This window comes from Typopeltis vanoorti, chromosome 7, assembly GCF_054136105.1.
Source record: "Typopeltis vanoorti isolate ZY-2024b chromosome 7, IOZ_Tvanoo_1.0, whole genome shotgun sequence".
NCBI lineage: Eukaryota > Metazoa > Arthropoda > Arachnida > Uropygi > Thelyphonidae > Typopeltis > Typopeltis vanoorti.
Window position 1 is genome coordinate 28976650 of NC_143555.1, and position 17960 is coordinate 28994609.

Here is a 17960-nt window from a genome sequence, read left to right on the forward strand (position 1 = left end):
GAGGACAAAATTTTAAATATTTAGTGATTGTTTTAAGTGAAAACTTAAGCCTTCACTTGCATATTAGTGTTCAGGAGTTTACTAAATAACAAACTGAAAAATAGCTTTTATTTTGAGCTTGCTTTTTACATAAAATTCACTTTTTGAAATGAAATTTGAATCATGATGAATGAATCTTTCAAGATTCAATTTCATCTGTTTAGTGAAATTTGAATTGTGAATCTGAGATATTGGAGAAAATCTATTAAAAAAATTCAACTTAAAATATTTATCATATAAAGAAAATAAAATAACATCCACAGAAATAAAATTTTCTAAATTACATATAATGTTAGATTATCCAACACTAATTACATACTGAAAATCTAAATAAATCATTATAATGTGTGCGTACACACACATTCATACATCATGCTAATATGAAGTTGCCAAATATATAATAAATATCAGTTTTCTAAAATAAAAAAAAAATACTTTTTTTAGCTAAATGATTTGTGAACTGTTGATGATTTTTTTTTTTTTTGGAAAATTGATGAATTCATTTAATAGCATCTTGTATGAGTAGCAGTCTTCAGTAAGTGATTATGTTAATGATCAGGGGCATTTCTACCTTGTTCCCAACTACTAATAATCTGACCTTGATTATAAGAACTTCTGTTTGAAGCTTCTCTGTTTGGAAATCTATATCTTCTCATTACAAAGTTTCTTCTAGTATTCTCATTTCTGCTTAGTTCTCTTGTCTCCTTTGGTTTTTTCAGCTCCACATTTAAACGCCGGTTTTTTAAAGACAATGTCTAAAAGATATAGTTTAATTTTTAATAGACTGTTAAGTGGTTACCTAAAATATAAGAAATAATTTTGCTATATTTAATATTGTTAATCATGCAGGATAAATAAGAAGTCCTTCATAATACTGAAATGCTAAATATTTTTGTTTGCTATACAGTATTTAGCGGAAGAAGGTGTCATGAAGGACTCATCTTGAAACTAACATTAAAAATTAATAATGTTTATCACTGACAGTATTATGGATTTTCCACGCTCTGATAAATAAGATCTGTTCCAGGTGGACTCAGTAAACTGTTTCTCTTCTTAAATTAATTGGAAATGGCCCACAACAGCTTAGCATTGCAAAATTGACATTTAAAGCATTAATTTTTTATATATATATTTTTAATATATATTGGTGTTGTCACTAATATGATGACTACTATTTATAGCAACCATCGCTCAGTCAATATTAATAACAAAAGAAAGTCACAATTTTTTCTTAAGAAATGAAAAACAAAACTTCATATTGTGTGCAGCCCTCATAGGACTTGATGCTTTCAGTCTAATTTTTCCACTTACTATTTTGTGCATTTTTGTGTGTGTTTTTGCAATTTTAATGTTGTTTCCCTGATGATGCCTCATTGACTGAGACATAATATAGGATTGATTTAACTAGTGTTTAATTATTTATATGTGCTGTATTTATTCCATTAAATTTACAATGAGCACTTGCACCCTACAACTTTCCAACCAGTATTCATGACTTCTTGTAAATATTTCATTGTAATTTTCATAAAACTGTGTGCTGTTTGATATTTTCTTATATATTCCCATGCAGTAATAAATAGTTTTGTAACAACACTGTGTTACTTATTTTAATTATTTACCTTAGATTAGCATTTTTTAGTGCAATTTGATGCAAAAAAGGGGACAACAGATGAAGAGAGGAGGCGGGGGAGAGTATTGTTAATGGTAGCAGAGGAATTGTGTCATTCAATAGTCAAAGTGGAAAAGAGTAGTATGTGTGAAGATTTTGAAGTTGTTTGGTGTGAAGTTTAGATCAGTAAAATAGTATATCTAATAGGATGATGCTATAGGCCAGGGAATGTGGAGAGTATTAATTGTGAAATTAGTTGGGTAGTAAAAGTAGTAAAAGGAAGGTGACCCTAATGGGAGATTTTAATTATAGGACTGTAGATTGGAAAGAAGAGATAGTATATAGTAACAAGGAGAGTGAATTTGTTGAGTTTCTGCAGGATGACTATCTATCTTAAGCAGCATATGATGGATTAAACACTAGGTTTTCAAGTATTGGATTTGGTAATATAATGACAGGATGTGGTTGTGAATGAGGTATCAACACTGCCACCTATTGGTGAAAGTAAACATGAGGTATTGTCTTGCAAGGTAGTCAAACAGTAAAAAGTTATAAACAAGGTTTATATGTGGAAGTATAAAGTGGGTAATTATTAAAAACTCCATAGTCAACTATCATCAATACATTGAGTTGATGAATTGTGTAGAAAAGATGTTGGCAGTGCATGGTAAGATGACGTTGGTGTAGTTGCGGTTCGTGTAGTTGGTGGATTGAGTAGTGGAGACAGGGAGTTATAGAGTAAGCCCTCCCTTGATGAGTCTTTGGACTCCCTGGAGGTGTCACATAATAATAATAATAATAATAATAATAATAATAATAATAATTTAAAAACTTCATCCAGCCCTGAGGAAAAAGGATTTTACCCTAATAATATTGCTCAAACATGTATTCATGTGTATGAATATTATATGCTGGCAAAATTTTTAAATAACAGTCAAATATTTTTTGGAATAGTATTTATTAATTTCCAAAAGTTGATAAAATTGGAACTGCCTACTTCTTCCTGCAAAGTCTTCAATTGCTACATCAATAGATCATATAACATCTTAACTTCTTTATATTCAAGAGAATATCATAAAAAATAAAGCTTATATTTAGTTTAGTGTTTCTGTATGAATTCCCACACCCCAAAAATGGCAATCAGTTATTGTTAGTTACTGTCAAATCTATTGTTACTTATTTATTAAAGTATTATATACATCCATACAGCGAAAATTTCTCATGTTTAATTGCTCCTTCATGTACAGAGTCTCTGTTGCTCAGTCTGTATCGGTGATGTCAGTTGGGTGGAAAGACCTGTGTTCAAATTTTGTCTAGAGCATGATGGATCTTCATAAAAGTTCATATAGACCAGGTGATGGAATAGATTGTGGAGATAGTATGCATAAGCAAATAGAAGAAATGAGTGGAAGGAGGGTAGTTATTATGGGAGATTTCAACTATAGTAACATTGATTGGAAGGAGGAGAGAACACTTGCGAGGAAGGAATTGGATTTTATGCAGTTATTAAGGAATAACTATTTGCGACAGCATGTAATGGAAAATACTAGGGGTCAGAGAGTGCTTGACCTAGTAATTGCATCTGAGAATTTGGCTGTAACGAACATGACCATGTTGCCACCAAATGGTGAGAGTGATCATAGGGTCTTGACTTGGGAGGTGGCTAAAGTTGTGGAATTTACAATTAAGACAGGGTACATGTGGTATTATCGGGCTGGCAAGTATGACAAGCTTAAGAGTTTGATTGGTTCAGTGCCATGGCATGTAAAACTGCAAGGACTGGATGATGATAGTGCATGGGAGACAGTTAAGAAGAGTCTGCAGGAGGCAATGGCTGACTGTATACCTAGAGTCCGAATAATAAATCGAGTAGGGATTAAATGGATGAATAACACCATTATGCTTGAGCTGCAAAAAAAGAAACAACTGTGGAAGGAATTTAAGGAGAAAGGTGACCAGCATGCACATGGAAGGTATAAAGCATAGGCCAGAAGGGTAACGAGTGTGGTAAGAAAAGCAAAAGCAAATTATGAAAGAACATTAGCCATGCAGGCTAAAGAGAATCCCAAACAGTTTTTTCGATATCTTGCAAGTAAAAGAAAAAATGTATATGGCAGAATGATTTTAAAGAATGCTGATGATAGGGAGGTAATCGAATCAGTTGATATAGTGGAAATACTGAGTGAGCACTTTGCAAGAGTATATCATCCAGGTGGTGACATTGCAGGAATTGATGAACCAATAGCTTATACAGGAATTGTGGTGAATGAAGTGGGGGGGGGGGTGAATAGTCTATTACAAAACCTCAACATCAATACATCTGTGGGATTGGATGGTATACCAGCTTGTGTCGTACGTGAAGCAGCAAAAGAATTGTCGGTGCCCTTGACCATGTTGTTTAATTTGAGTCTCGGGTCTGGGTTAGTCCCGAGGGGGTGGAAAGAGGGGAAAATAGTTCCACTGCATAAAGGAGGTTTGAAGACTGCTGTTGTAAATTACCGACTCATCAGCATATCAGGAATCGTCAAGGTTTTGGAGAAAATAGTCAAGAGGAAAATACAGGATTGGATAGATGAAAATGGGAAACTGTATGGGGGGGACAGCATGGTTTTGTGAAGGGTAGATCATGCCTCAGTAACTTGCTCACGTTTTATAACACAGTGATGGCTGAACTGGATAAAGGTAATGGATGGCTTACAGTGATTCTACTGGACCTTGCTAAGGTCTTTGACAGGATACCACATGCAATTCTGATCAGTAAACTGCAGCATTTCGGGACGGATATAGGGCTGGTGAGATGGATAGGAAGGTGGTTGATGGAGAGATATCAGAGAGTGGTTTATTCAGGAGTAGAGTCCAAAAGATGGCCTGTGACTAGTGGTGTGCTGCAGGGTTCTGTTCATGGACCACTACTGTTCAATTTGTTCATTAACGATATAGGAAAGGATCTGAGAAGAAGTGTTCACTTGTTTGCTGATGATGCAAAGTTGGATAGAGAAATAGTGAGTGCACAGGAAATTCAAAATTTTGCAGGACGATTTGGATAGTTTGGAGGACCGGGCTAAGGAGAATGGATGGCAATTTAATGTGGCAAAGTGTAAGGTTATGCATTTTGGGGTGAAAAAATTAGCAGCAGTATATCACATTGGTGGAACCGTACTCCAGGAGATTGACGAGGCCAGGGATTTGGGAGTGTTGGTGGATAGTGAGTTGAAGTTTAAGGAGGCACATCGCAAAAGTGGCTAAATCAGATCATCAAATCACTTGGTTGCTGAAAAATACTTTAACAAGCAGAGACAGGTTATTGTTCCTCTGTATCGAGCCTTGATAAGATCCCGACTAGTCTACTGTGCCCAGATATGGGCACCAGGGTTTTTTCTTGATGGAGAGGAGGTGGAGAGGATCCAGAGACAAGTGACCAAGATGATAGCAGGTCTATGGAATGAACCTTATGAGAACAGGTTGAAGATTTGTGGGTTGCATTGGTTGATAGGTGGAAAAGGAGTGATATGATTGAGACATTCAAATTAATGAAGGGTTTCTATAAGATTAATTCAGAAGATATTTTTGAGAACAGGACTGGTGGTGGGAGGACTAGGGCCATACATGGAAGCTGGGCAAGAATGTGGTTAGCAAGGGTGTTAGAGCTAGGTTTTTTACTTGGAGAGTGGTGAATGAGTGGAATAAGCTGCCAGAGTCTGTTGTGGATGCCATGACTGTGAATGAGTTCAAGGCGAGGAATGATAGATACTGTGCGAATGTCGAATACGTGTGTAGACGCTTAAGTGCTGTGAGGACATCATGTTGGAGGCTTAATGGATTTTTTACAACACTCAAAAAGAATTAAAATAGAATTTAATACTTCCTATATTTCGTCCTAGTCACTAGGACATCTACGGGGATTACAAAAACAATTAATGTAACATATACACAAATAACAAACAATACTAAGCCCAACCACGTGGGTGACACTAAAGTCCTATCTAGGTAGAGCGCCCTCTAAGGGCAGTAGTAGGTGGCCTGAAATGTAAGGTGGGAACTCTGGTGATGAGTGTTTCCCAAATCTTCAGAAGCTTAATGCAACCGTATTTATTGAGATTTGGTTGGTTTTTGAGAGCTGCTGCTGCTTCTAAGAAAAGTCTCTCTTTCTTGAATTTGCTGTGGTGGAGCATGGTAGTTTTCTTCCATGATACCCTGTGGGTGGTGTCCAAAACATGGTCAGCCAAGCCTGAATGGCCTTAGTTGTGTTTGAAGATGTAAGACTTGTGTTCCTCTAGATGGATGGATGCTGATCACATTTGGACAGACAGGCAGATCAGCATCCATCCGTCTAGCGGAACACAAGTCTTACATCTTCAAACACAACTATGGCCATTCAGGCTTGGCTGACCATCTTTTGGACACCACCCACAGGGTATCATGGAAGAAAACCACCATGCTCCACCACAGCAAATTCAAGAAAGAGAGACTTTTTTTAGAAGCAGCAGCAGCTCTCAAAAACCAACCAAATCTCAATAAATACGGTTGCATTAAGCTTCCGAAGATTTGGGAAACACTCATCACCAGAGTTCCCACCTTACATTCCAGGCCACCTACTACTGCCCTTAGAGGGCGCTCTACCTATATAGGACTTTAGTGTCACCCACGTGGTTGGGCTTAGTATTGTTTGTTATTTGTGTATATGTTACATTAATTGTTTTTGTAATCCCTGTAGATGTCCTAGTGACTAGGACGAAATATAGGAAGTATTAAATTCTATTTTAATTCTTTTTGAGTGTTGTAAAAAATCCATTAAGCCTCCAACATGATGAATGTCGAATAGTTGTTCTTGACATGATGTTAGGGCCTCCCTCGATGCGTCTAACGACTGCTTGGAGTTGCCCATGATAATAATAATAATAATAAGTTGTTTTCATCTGAAGGTGAGTTAGCTGATGTATTTTCTATAAATTCTTATCTGATCTGATTTTATTTTTGTGACTCATTGAGACTGTGAGTTTTCGTTCAAGTCTACTTCAGAGGTAAGTACCTGCTAGTTGATAGACTAATTCCCTTTCTTTATTTTATTTCTTCTCCTAACTTAGAATTTATGATTGTTTTATAAACTTTAAATAGAGAATCCCAGTGGGAAAGCCAAGAGATCAAGCAAGCGTTTACACAATTCAGAAGTTTTCATGAATTCTTGAAAACAAAACGGCCCAATCAACTGTAGGCTGAGCTAAAACGACCAACAATCAATCCGGTCATCAACAACAGACCAGTCCCAGACTTTGCACTGATAATCTGGCTTATTAACCCAGGAAAACAAGTGAGGAACAGGATGGATTCTGTGAAGTCAAAAGAAAAAAATGACGCAAGGAACCAACATTAAAGGAAACTGGAAACCCCTCCCTTCCCGCATGGAAGGAAGCAGAAATGAACCAAGGGAAGAATCAGATAAGAAAAGGGTGATCCTTATGGGTGATTTTAATTATGGCAATATAAACTGGAATGATGAGATAGCAACTCGAAGTAAAGAAAATAAGTTTTTGAGGAATTACTATCTCAGACAGTATGTAAGAGGGCACACGACGAGATTGAGGGTCTTGGATTTGGTCATCTCATCAGAGGATGTAATTATAAACGAGGTGTCAAATCATCCACCAACTGATGAGAGTGACCATGAGGTGATTACATGGGTGGTTGCCAGCAGTGTGAGGACCTCTGTAAGAAAAGGGTATATGTGGAACTACAAGGGGGGAGGGTGATTATGAAGAGCTCAAGAGACAGCTTGCAGGTGTAGCATGGAATTGAGGAATTAGCTGGAAAAGAGATCAATGCAGCTTGGGGGATTTTCAAAAACTGTCTAGTAGATGCAATATCTAAATGCATTCCAAGGGTGAGAAGGTTAAATAAGATAGGTGTGAGATGGATGAATAAAGAGATTAAGCATGTGATACAGAGAAAAAAAGGCATTGTGGAGGCAGCATAAGAGAAATGGAAATAACCAATTCCATGAGGTCTAAAAAGACCAGGCAAGGAGGGTGACTTGGTTGGTGAAGGTAGCTAAAGAGAGGTATGAACAGCAGTTAGCTAATAAAGCCAAATAGAATCCTAAGGAGTTCTTTCGATATGTAGCCAGCAAAGGAAAGAATGATTATGGAAGGATGACATTGACTGGAGAAAATGGTATAAAGACAGCTGTTGCGGAATGTGTGGTGGAGATACTTAATGAGCAGTTCATAAAGACCTTTCAATCTTGTGAATGTGACTTCGTGGAGAGATTGAGAGCAGTTGATGATGGGGAGGAGAGACTGACTATAAGTGAGCAAGGGGTGTATAGGAAGTTGAGTAAACTAGATATTAATAAGGCTGTTGGACTAGATAATATATCACCACATATTCTGAAGGAATGTGCCAGGGAGTTGAAACCTACCTAGATGTATTTTTTTTAATATGAGTCTTTCACTCGGTCAAGTTCCTAAGGAGTGGAAGGAATGCAAGATTGTGCCCACTTCATAAAGGAAGTGATCGAACTCAAGCATCAAACTATAGGCCTATCTGTGTGTGTTGTGGTTAAGTTGTTGGAGAAGCTTGTGAGAACTAGGATCTAGAATTGGGTTGACAACAATGGTATTATCTTTGATGAACAGCATGGATTTGCTAAAGGAAGGTCATGTTTTAGTAATCTACTTATTTATTACAATAAAGTGACTGCTTCCTTGGACAGAGGAGAAGGATACACAGTGATATACTTGGATTTCGTGAAGGCTTTTGATAGAGTACCTCATGAAGAGTTGACTGTCAAACTAGAGCAGAAGGAGTTGGATATTAGATTAGTGCATTGGATTGGAGACTGGCTATCTGATAGGTATCAATAAGTTGTGTATGGTGGAGCGATATCCAGGAAAAGGAAAGTCACTAGTGGAGTGCCTCAGGGGTCTGTTTTAGGGCCATTACTGTTTAACTTGTATATTAATGATATTGGTGAAGATTTGGATGGAGATATTCAGTTGTTTGGAGATGATGCAAAGTTGGGACGAACCATGAAGAGTAGTGAAGATGTTGTGGCCTTACAAGAAGACTTGAATAAATTGAGTGATTTGGCACAGAAATGGGGATGTGAGTTCAATGTTGCAAAATGTAAAGTTTTAAAATTTGGAAAACAAAATGGGATGCAGAATTTATGCTTGGTGAGGATATATTGTTGGAGGTGGAGGAAATAAGAGATCTGGGGGTGATAGTGGATAAGGATCTAAAATTTAGGGGACACATAGCCAAAATTGTGAAGACAACACAAAGGCTTCTGGGAATGATGCGGAGGACACTGACGTGTAGAAGTAGGGAGATTCTTGTTCCGTTGCATAAGGCTTTGATTAGGCCGCACATGGACTATTGTGCCCAGATTTGGTCACCTGGTTTTCAGAAGGATGAAGAGATGTTGGAAAAGGTCCAAAGGCGACTGACTAAGGTAGTTTCGGACCTCTGGAATGTCGAGTATGAGAAAAGATTGAGAAGATGTAATTTTCAGAGTCTGGTGGACAGGAGGAAGAGAAGAGATATGATAGAGACCTACAAGTTGGTAAGGGGTTCTTATAGGATCAATGCTGGAGAAGTTCTACAGAAAATAGTGGGAGATCAGGGAAAAGCAGAGGTCATCCCTGGAAATTGTATAAAGAGGGTGTGAGAGGCAGGTTTTTTTGTGTAGAGTTGTAAATGATTGGAATGCCTTACCTGAGAGTGTGGTGTGTGCAAGGAGTTTGAGTGTGTTTAAGACACAGTATCATGAACTGTGTGTGTGATAAAAGGACATTCCAGATGAGGTCTTTGACTCCATGAGGGCTTGGGGTAGTAATAATAATAGTAATAATAATTATTACTATTATTATTACTATTATTACGGGCAACTCCAGGGAGTCATTGGACTCATCGAGGGAGGCCCCAAATCATATTCATCACAACTATTTGACATTCATACAGTATCTATCATACCTCGCCTTAAACTCATTCACTGTCACAGCATCCACCACAGACTCAGGGAGCGCATTCCACTCATTCACTACTCTAAAAGTAAAGAACCCAGCTCTAACACCTTTACTAACCACACTTTTGCCCAGTTTCCATGGATGTCCCCTAGTCCTCCCAAAACCAGCCCTGTTCTCAAAAATATCTTCTGAATTAATTTCATAGAAACCCTTCAGTAATTTGAATGTCTCAATCATATCTCCCCTCCTCCGCCTATCAACCAATTTTTGCAACCCACAAATCCTCAACCTGTTCTCATACGGTTCATTCCACAGACCTGCTATCATCTTGGTCACTCGCCTCTGGATCCTCTCCACCTCCTCCTCCCCATCAAGAAGAAACCTAGGTGACCAAATCTGAGCACAGTAGTCTAGATGGGGTCTTATCAAGGCTCGATACAGAGGAACAATAACCTGCTTGTCTCTGCTTGTCATCGTATTCTTCAGCAACCAAGTGATTTGATGAGCTGTTTTGGTCACTTTTGCAATGTGTCCCCTAAATTTCAATTCCTTATCTACCAACACTCCTAAATCTCGTGCCTCATCAATTTCCTGGAGCACGGTTCCACCAATGCAGTAAACTGCCGCCAATCTTTTCACCCCAAAATGCATAACCTTACATTTTGCCACATTAAACTGACATCCATTCTCCTTAGCCCAGACCTCCAATCTATCCAAATCATCCTGCAAAATTTTGACGTCATCTGCATTCACTATTGCCCTACCCAACTTCGCATCATCCGCAAACAAATGAACTGTTCCTCTCAGATCATTTCCTATATCATTTATGAACAAATTAAACAGCAGTGGTCCAAGAACAGATCCTTTGGCACACCACTAGTCACAGGCCGTCTTGTGGACTCTACTCCCGAGTAAACCACTCTCTGATATCTCTCCGTCAACCACCCTCCTATCCATCTCACCAACCCTATGTCCATTCCCATATGCTGCAATTTACTGATTAGAATTCCATGTGGAATCCTGTCAAAGGCCTTGGCAAGGTCCAGTAGAATCACCGTAAACCCATTACCCTTATCCAGTTCAGCCGTCACTGTGTTATAATACGTGAGCAAGTTACTGAGGCATGACCTACCCTTCACAAAACCATGCTGTCCCCGATACAGTATCCCATTTTCTTCTATCCAATCTTGTATTTTCCTCTTGACTATTTTCTCTAAGACCTTGACAATGATTCCTGATATGCTAATCGGTCGGTAATTTACTACAGCAGTCTTGGAACCACCTTTATGCAGTGGAACTATTTTCCCCTCTTTCCACCCGCTCGGGACTAACCCAGACCCGAGACTCAAATTAAACAAAATGGTCAAGGGTACTGACAATTCTTTAGCTGCTTCTCGTACAACACGAGCTGGTATACCATCCAATCCCACAGATGTATTGACATTGAGGTTATGCAATAGACTACTCACCTCCACTTCATTAACCACAATTCCCATATAATCTACTGGTTTATTCGTTTCTGCAATGTCACCACCTGGATGATATACTTTTGCAAAGTGCTCACTCAGTAACTCAACTATCTCAACTGATTCAGTTACCTCCCTACCATCGGCATTCTTTAAAATCAATCTGCCATGTACATTTTTCCTTTTACTTCCTACATATCTAAAAAACTGTTTAGGATTCTCTTTAGCCTGCATGGCCAATGTTCTTTCGTAATCCTTTTTTGCTTTTCTTACCACACTCGTCACCTTTCTGGCCTGTGCTTTATACCGTTCATGTGCCTGCCGGTCACCCTTCTCCTTAAATTCCCTCCATAGTTGTTTCTTTTTTTGCAACTCAAGCTTAATGGTGTTATTCATCCATTTAACCCCTACTTGATTTATTATTCGGACTCTAGGTATACAGTCAGCCATTGCTTCATGCAAGCACTTCTTAACTACCTCCCATGCACTATCAACTTCTAGTCCTTGCAGTTGTACATGCCATGGCACTGAACCAATCAAACTCCTAAGCTTGTCATACTTTCCAGCCCGATAATTCCACATGTACCCTGTCTTAATTGAAAATTCTACACCTTTAGCCACCTCCCAAGTTAAGACCCTATGATCACTCTCACCGATTGGTGGCAATGTGGTCATATTTGTTACAGCCAAATCCTCAGATGTAATTACTAGGTCAAGCACTCTCTGACCCCTAGTATTTTCCATTACATGCTGTCGCAGATAGTTATCCCTTAATAACCGCATAAAATCCAGTTCCTTCCTCCCGTGTGTCCTCTCCACACTCCAATCAATGCGACCATAGTTGAAATCTCCCATAATAATCACCCTCCTTCCACCCATTTCTTCTATTTGCTTGTGCATACTGTCACCACCATCTTTTCCATCACCTGGTCTATAGCAGCACCCAATTGTATATTTAGTTCTGCTAGCCACAATCTCACACCAAATGGCCTCAAATGTGCTCTTTTCTCTATCCTGCAATTCAACTTCTATTCTCCTTGGCTGGAGCTCATCAGCTATCATCAACAATACTCCTCCCCCTATTTTATTCTCTCTGTCATTCCTGAACACACTATACCCATCACATTCAATCCCACTAGTTATATCATCTACAGTCAGCCATGTTTCACTAATACCTATAACCTGTGGTCTGGAAGTGCCAACCATGGCCAAAAACTCTTCCTTCTTGTTCCTAATACTCCTAGTATTAGTGTACATGAATTTAAGACCCCCATTAGCCCCAACCCTACCTTGATGCCTTATATTAACTATCCCACTCAGATTTGTTGTCCTTATTTGCTCTGGCATATCATATTCATTCTTACATTCAACTGCCTCCATAAGGACTGAATCTCTACTCCCCCCCCCTTAACAAATCTAGTTTCCCTGAATTTGCACATCCACTACATTCAGCAACACTTTCTCAAGTCTTCTTACACCGTAACCATTCAAATGCAAGCCATCCATCTTATATAGATCCTTTCGCCCATCAAACTCACTCCACACATCCACAAATTCCACACCACTCGTCATACATAACCCACGCATAAAGTCATTTGCAATTATAGCCCTCCTTTTAAACATTTCACTGTCATACCGTGGCAAAAGACTAATCATTCTAACTCTCTCACTCTTTTCTTTTGCTTCCTCAAACAATTCATTCAGGTCTTCTATCATTTCCATTTTATCTCCTTTCAAATCATTCGTACCTGCCACAACAATCATTTCTTTCACCCTTTCCTTTTGCTCTCTAATAGACGCAGTTACGTCCTTTATGGTCGCACCAGGTTGGTACGATTTTGTCAAATCCTCTACTAACACACCTCGTACTAACGAGTCTTCATACAGCACTCTATCCTTCATTTTGTTCATGTTCACATTCATACGTCTATTTTTCCTGTCATACCTTTTATTATTGGTTGGTTCATTCAGTCTACTTTTGTTCATGCACTCTAGCTGCTGTTTTGCTCTTTCTATCGCACTATTCAACAACGCGATCTCACTCAATGGATCTATCTCGTCTTTTTTGTTCTCTGAGAAACCATTTATACTATCATTCACACTTTCTACATTCACACTCTCACAATTTTCATGTACAACCTTGCCGTTTCTTGTCATATCCCTGTTTCCTTCATTCTGAAGGTTGACAAAAATATCACACTCACGATCCGATATACACTTCAATTCCGCATTCTCCCTACATTTTCTACACACATTCAATCCTTTATTATCATCTAACCACACTCCGACCGCACTCCGCAAAGCGTACATTTCACAGCTAGTACACTGACTCATTTCTTTTATGCTACCGTTCTTTGATAATGATGGCGAACCTTCATTACTGACCGCCATTTTCCTTCGCACAGGTGCCATTACTTATCTGTGACGTGTTTTGTCAAATTATACCCTAATCTTTAATAATTATTCAATTAATAAATAAGAGGAAAAAAAGTACAAACATCAGAACATTTAAGTACTAAATATAATTAAATAAAATGAAATATAACTAAATACAGTAACTTAGCTTCGTTTTGTCTTCCACCGTTACGCGTTCGATTCCGACGGTACCAAAATATATTATATCGCGACAGCAACTAACTTCCAAAAAACAACCACTGAAGTACACTCGTATTCAGAGAAACAATTTAGCACTCAAAAACGTAGAAAAACGGGGAAAAAAGCAGACTATTCACCGATTAAAAATCACTTTCTTCTGCACCTAAGGAAAGGCAAATAATAAGGAAAGGATTCCTCCTGTTATTCTGCAAGCCAAGGAACAATGGATGGAAGTGGCTGCAGCCCTCAAAAACTATAAAATAATTTTACAAAACTCAGAAACAGGGACAAGAGCATCCAAATAAAGGCAGAAACAGTAGCCAACTTCGGTGCCCTCATTAAACTTTTAGATGTAAAAACATCCATTACCACATGTTTACTTTAAAAAGTGAAAAAGAACTTCAAGGTGGTGCTATGTGGTATAAGCGAATCTGTTATTACTGAGGAAGTCACAAGAAACCTCCAAAACTGTGGACTAAACACTGTTAAAGTTAGCCAATATGTTATGAGCAGATAGACAGCCAATGCCTCCTGTCCTAGTGACAATCAGGAAACATTACTGACAAATCTATAATCTACCAATTTCTCACTTCGCTATAAATCCAGAACCAAGACATCAACTGGACAATGCCACCATTGTCAAACATTCAGCCTCTCATGATGCTACTGCAAGGCCAATTTCCACTGCCTTAAATGCAGAGTAACTACACAATAGCTTCCTGCAAAAAATCAAAAACAGAGCCAGCTAAATGCAGTAGACTACATCCTGCCAACTACAGAGGGTGCAAGCAATACTTGTCTTGTCTTGTCAGATGTCACCTCCTTTCAGGCGATTGACTATCATGAGCTTCCATCATGTACAATTTTGTGCTTCCTTTTGCATTCTTCATAGGACAAAAAGGTCCAGTCCTTAATATTTCTCATCCAATCTGTTCTTTGTCTTCCTCTTCTTCTTTTTCCTTGTATCATTCCTTCTAGAAGTGTTTTTTGTATTGATTCATGCCTTAGTATGTGACCACATTTGGTGATTTTCCTTTCTTAATGGTTTTCAACACATTCCTATCTTCTCAATCATCTCTAATATTTCTAAATTAGTTTTTTTTGGTAGTCCATGGGACTCTAAGAATTCTTCTGAGGATCCACATCTCAAAGGCTTTTAGTTTATTTTCACAATATTTTGATATTGTCCAGGTTTCTGCTCCATATGGCAGTGCGGACCATACGCAGCATTTGGACAGCTTAATTCTTGTTTTTGTGTGAATTTCCCTTGAGGTCAGAATGTTTTTCATGCTAATGAAGGTTGATCTAGCAATTTCTATTCTTCTTAATATTTCCATATCACACTTTCCATGCTCTGTAATTAGTTAACCCAAATATATATAACTCTCTATTTGATCTAAAGTATTTCCTCTGATCATAATATTTATATCAGGTATTTTCCTTTTTTTTCTTGTTACCAGCATGGTTTTAGTTTTTTTGAAGTTGAAATCACCCACCAATTGGTGAGAGTGACCATGAAGTGATTACCTGGGTGGTTGCCAGCAGTGTGATGACCTCTGTAAGAAAAGGGTATATGTGGAACTACAAGAGGGGGGGGGGGATTATGAAGAGCTCAGGAGACAGCTTGCAGGTGTAGCATGGAATGAGGAGTTAGCTGGAAAAGAGATCAATGCAGCTTGGGGGATTTTCAAAAACTATCTAGTAGACGTAATGTCTAAATGTATTCCAAGGGTGAGAAGATTAAATAAGGTAGGTGTCAGATGGATGAATAAAGAGATTAAGCATGCGATACAGAGAAAACGGGCATTATGGAGGCAGTATAAGAGAAGTGGAAATAACCAATTCCATGAGGACTACAAAGACCAGGCAAGGCAGGTGACTTAGTTGGTGAGGGTAGCTAAAGAGAGGTATGAACAGCAGTTATCTAATGAAGCCAAAAAGAATCCTAAGGAGTTCTTTCAATATGTAGCCAGCAAAAGAAAGAATGATTATGGAAGGATGACATTGATTGGAGAAAATGGTATAAAGACAGCTGTTGCAGAAGGTGTGGTGGAGATACTGAATGAGCAGTTCATAACGGTCTTTCAATCTTGTGAATGTGACTTCATGGAGAGATTGAGAGCAATTGATGATGGGGAATTTTAGTGAGCAAGAGGTGTATGGGAAGTTGAGCAAACTAGATGTAAATAAGGCTGTGGGACTTGATAATATATCACCACGTATTCTGAAGGAATGTGCCAGGGAGTTGACACCTGCCTTGACACATTTTTTTAATATGAGTCTTGCACTTGGTCAAGTTCCTAAGGAGTGGAAGGAGGGCAAGATTGTGCCACTTCATAAAGGAGGTGATAGAACTCAAGCATCAAACTGTAGGCCTATCTGTGTGTCTTGTGATGTAGTTAAGTTGTTGGAGAAGCTTGTGAGAACTAGGATCCAGAATTGGGTTGACAACAATGGTATTATCTTTGATGGACAGCATGGATTTGCTAAAGGAAGGTCATGTTTTAGTAATCTACTTACTTATTACAATAAGATGACTGCTTCCGTGGACAGAGAAGAAGGATACACAGTAATATACTTAGATTTTGTAAAGGCTTTTGATAGATTACCGCATGATAAGTTGACAGTCAAACTAGAGTAGATGGGGTTGGATATTAGATTAGTGCATTAGATGGGAGACTGGCTATATGATAGGTATCAACAAGTTGTTTATGGGGGAGCGATATCCAGGGAAAGGAAAGTTACTAGAGGTGTGCCTGAAGGGTCTGTTTTAGGGCCATTGCTGTTTAACTTGTATATTAATGATATTGGTGAAGATTTGGATGGAGATATTCGGTTGTTTACAGATGATGCAAAGTTGGGATGAACCATGAAGAGTAGAGAAGATGTTGTGGCCTTTCAAGAAGACTTGAATAAATTGAGTGATTCGGCACGGGAATGGGGATGTGAGTTCAATGTTGCAAAACGTAAGGTTTTAAAATTTGGAAAACAAAGATGGGATGCAGAATTTATGCTCGGTGAGGATATATTGTCAGAGGTGGAGGAAATAAGAGCTCTGGGGAGGACACTGACTTGTAGAAGTAGGGAGATTCTTGTTCCATTGTATAAGGCTTTGATTAGGCCACACATGGACTATTGTGCCCAGATTTGGTCACCTGGTTTTCAGAAGGATGAAGAGATGTTGGAGAGGGTCCAGAGGTGACTGACTAAGGTAGTTTCTAACCTCTGGAATGTTGAGTATGAGGAAAGATTGAGAAGATGCAACTTGCAGAGTCTGGTGCACAGGAGGAGGAGGGGAGATACGACAGAGACCTACAAATTATTAAGGGGTTGTTATAGGATCAATGCTTGAGAGGTTCTACAGAAAATAGTGGGATATCAGGGGAGAACCAGAGGTCATCCCTAGAAGCTGTATAAGGAGGGTGTGAGTAGGGAGTAAGAAGAAAGTTTTTTTCATGCAGAGTTGTAAATGATTGGAATATCTTGCCTGAGAGTGCGGTGTCTGCAGAGAATTTGAGTGTGTATGTTTGATAAAAGGATCTTCTAGATGAGTCTTTGACTCCATGGGATCTTGGGTAATAATAATAATAATAATAATAAATTAAGTCCATATTTTTCACTTAGCTTCAGCATCTCTTCTAGTAGGTTTTGAAGATTTTTTTTATTTTCAGCTAGCAGTACTGTATCATCTGCATATCTTAAGTTGTTTATATTCCTGCCTCCTTTAAATTCTTCTAATTGCTGGAAGATATTTTCAGTATAGAAATTAAACAATATAGGAGAAAGAACACAGCCTTGTCTGACACCCTTCTTTACTGGGAATTCCTCCGAGATTTCTCCTGATATTTTTATTGAGGCAGTTTGCTCCCGATATAGGTTTATCAGTAATCTGGTATCTTTACCATCTACTCCTAAATTTCTGATGCATTTGATTAGTTATTCATGTTGTATATTGTCAAAGGCCTTCGTGTAGTCAATAAAACATAAGTAGACTTATTTCTGCTTCTCCAGATATCTTTCTATAATAGTTCTAATGTTGAAGAGTCCTTCTCTAGTTCCTTTATTTTCCTGAAAACCAGATTGTGTTTCATTAATTTCCATTTTGATTTTATGTTTATTTCTTTCTAGATATATAACATAACTTTTGCTATCTGACTGATCAGACTGATTGTTCTGTACTCTTCACATTTGATTGTCTTCGATTTTGTAGGTATTGGTAGGAACATTGAGTGCTTAAAATCAGTTTCGTATATTTTGCTATATATGTCAGTGTGTGATCTTATAGCC

At 38.3% G+C, this 17960-nt stretch overlaps 1 protein-coding gene across 2 annotated transcripts in view; it reads right to left on the reverse strand.

Moving 5' to 3' along the window:
• Positions 1-214: 214 nt before the first annotated feature.
• The window catches only part of LOC150104544 (ras GTPase-activating protein-binding protein 2-like), a 284999-nt gene continuing 267253 nt past the window's right edge, over positions 215-17960 (reverse strand). For both annotated transcript variants that reach the window (XM_090395758.1, XM_090395757.1), the window contains one exon: positions 215-794. In XM_090395758.1, the coding sequence (XP_090251884.1) occupies positions 588-794 (207 nt within the window). In that variant the 3' untranslated portion in view covers positions 215-587. The remainder of the gene's footprint in view (positions 795-17960) is intronic.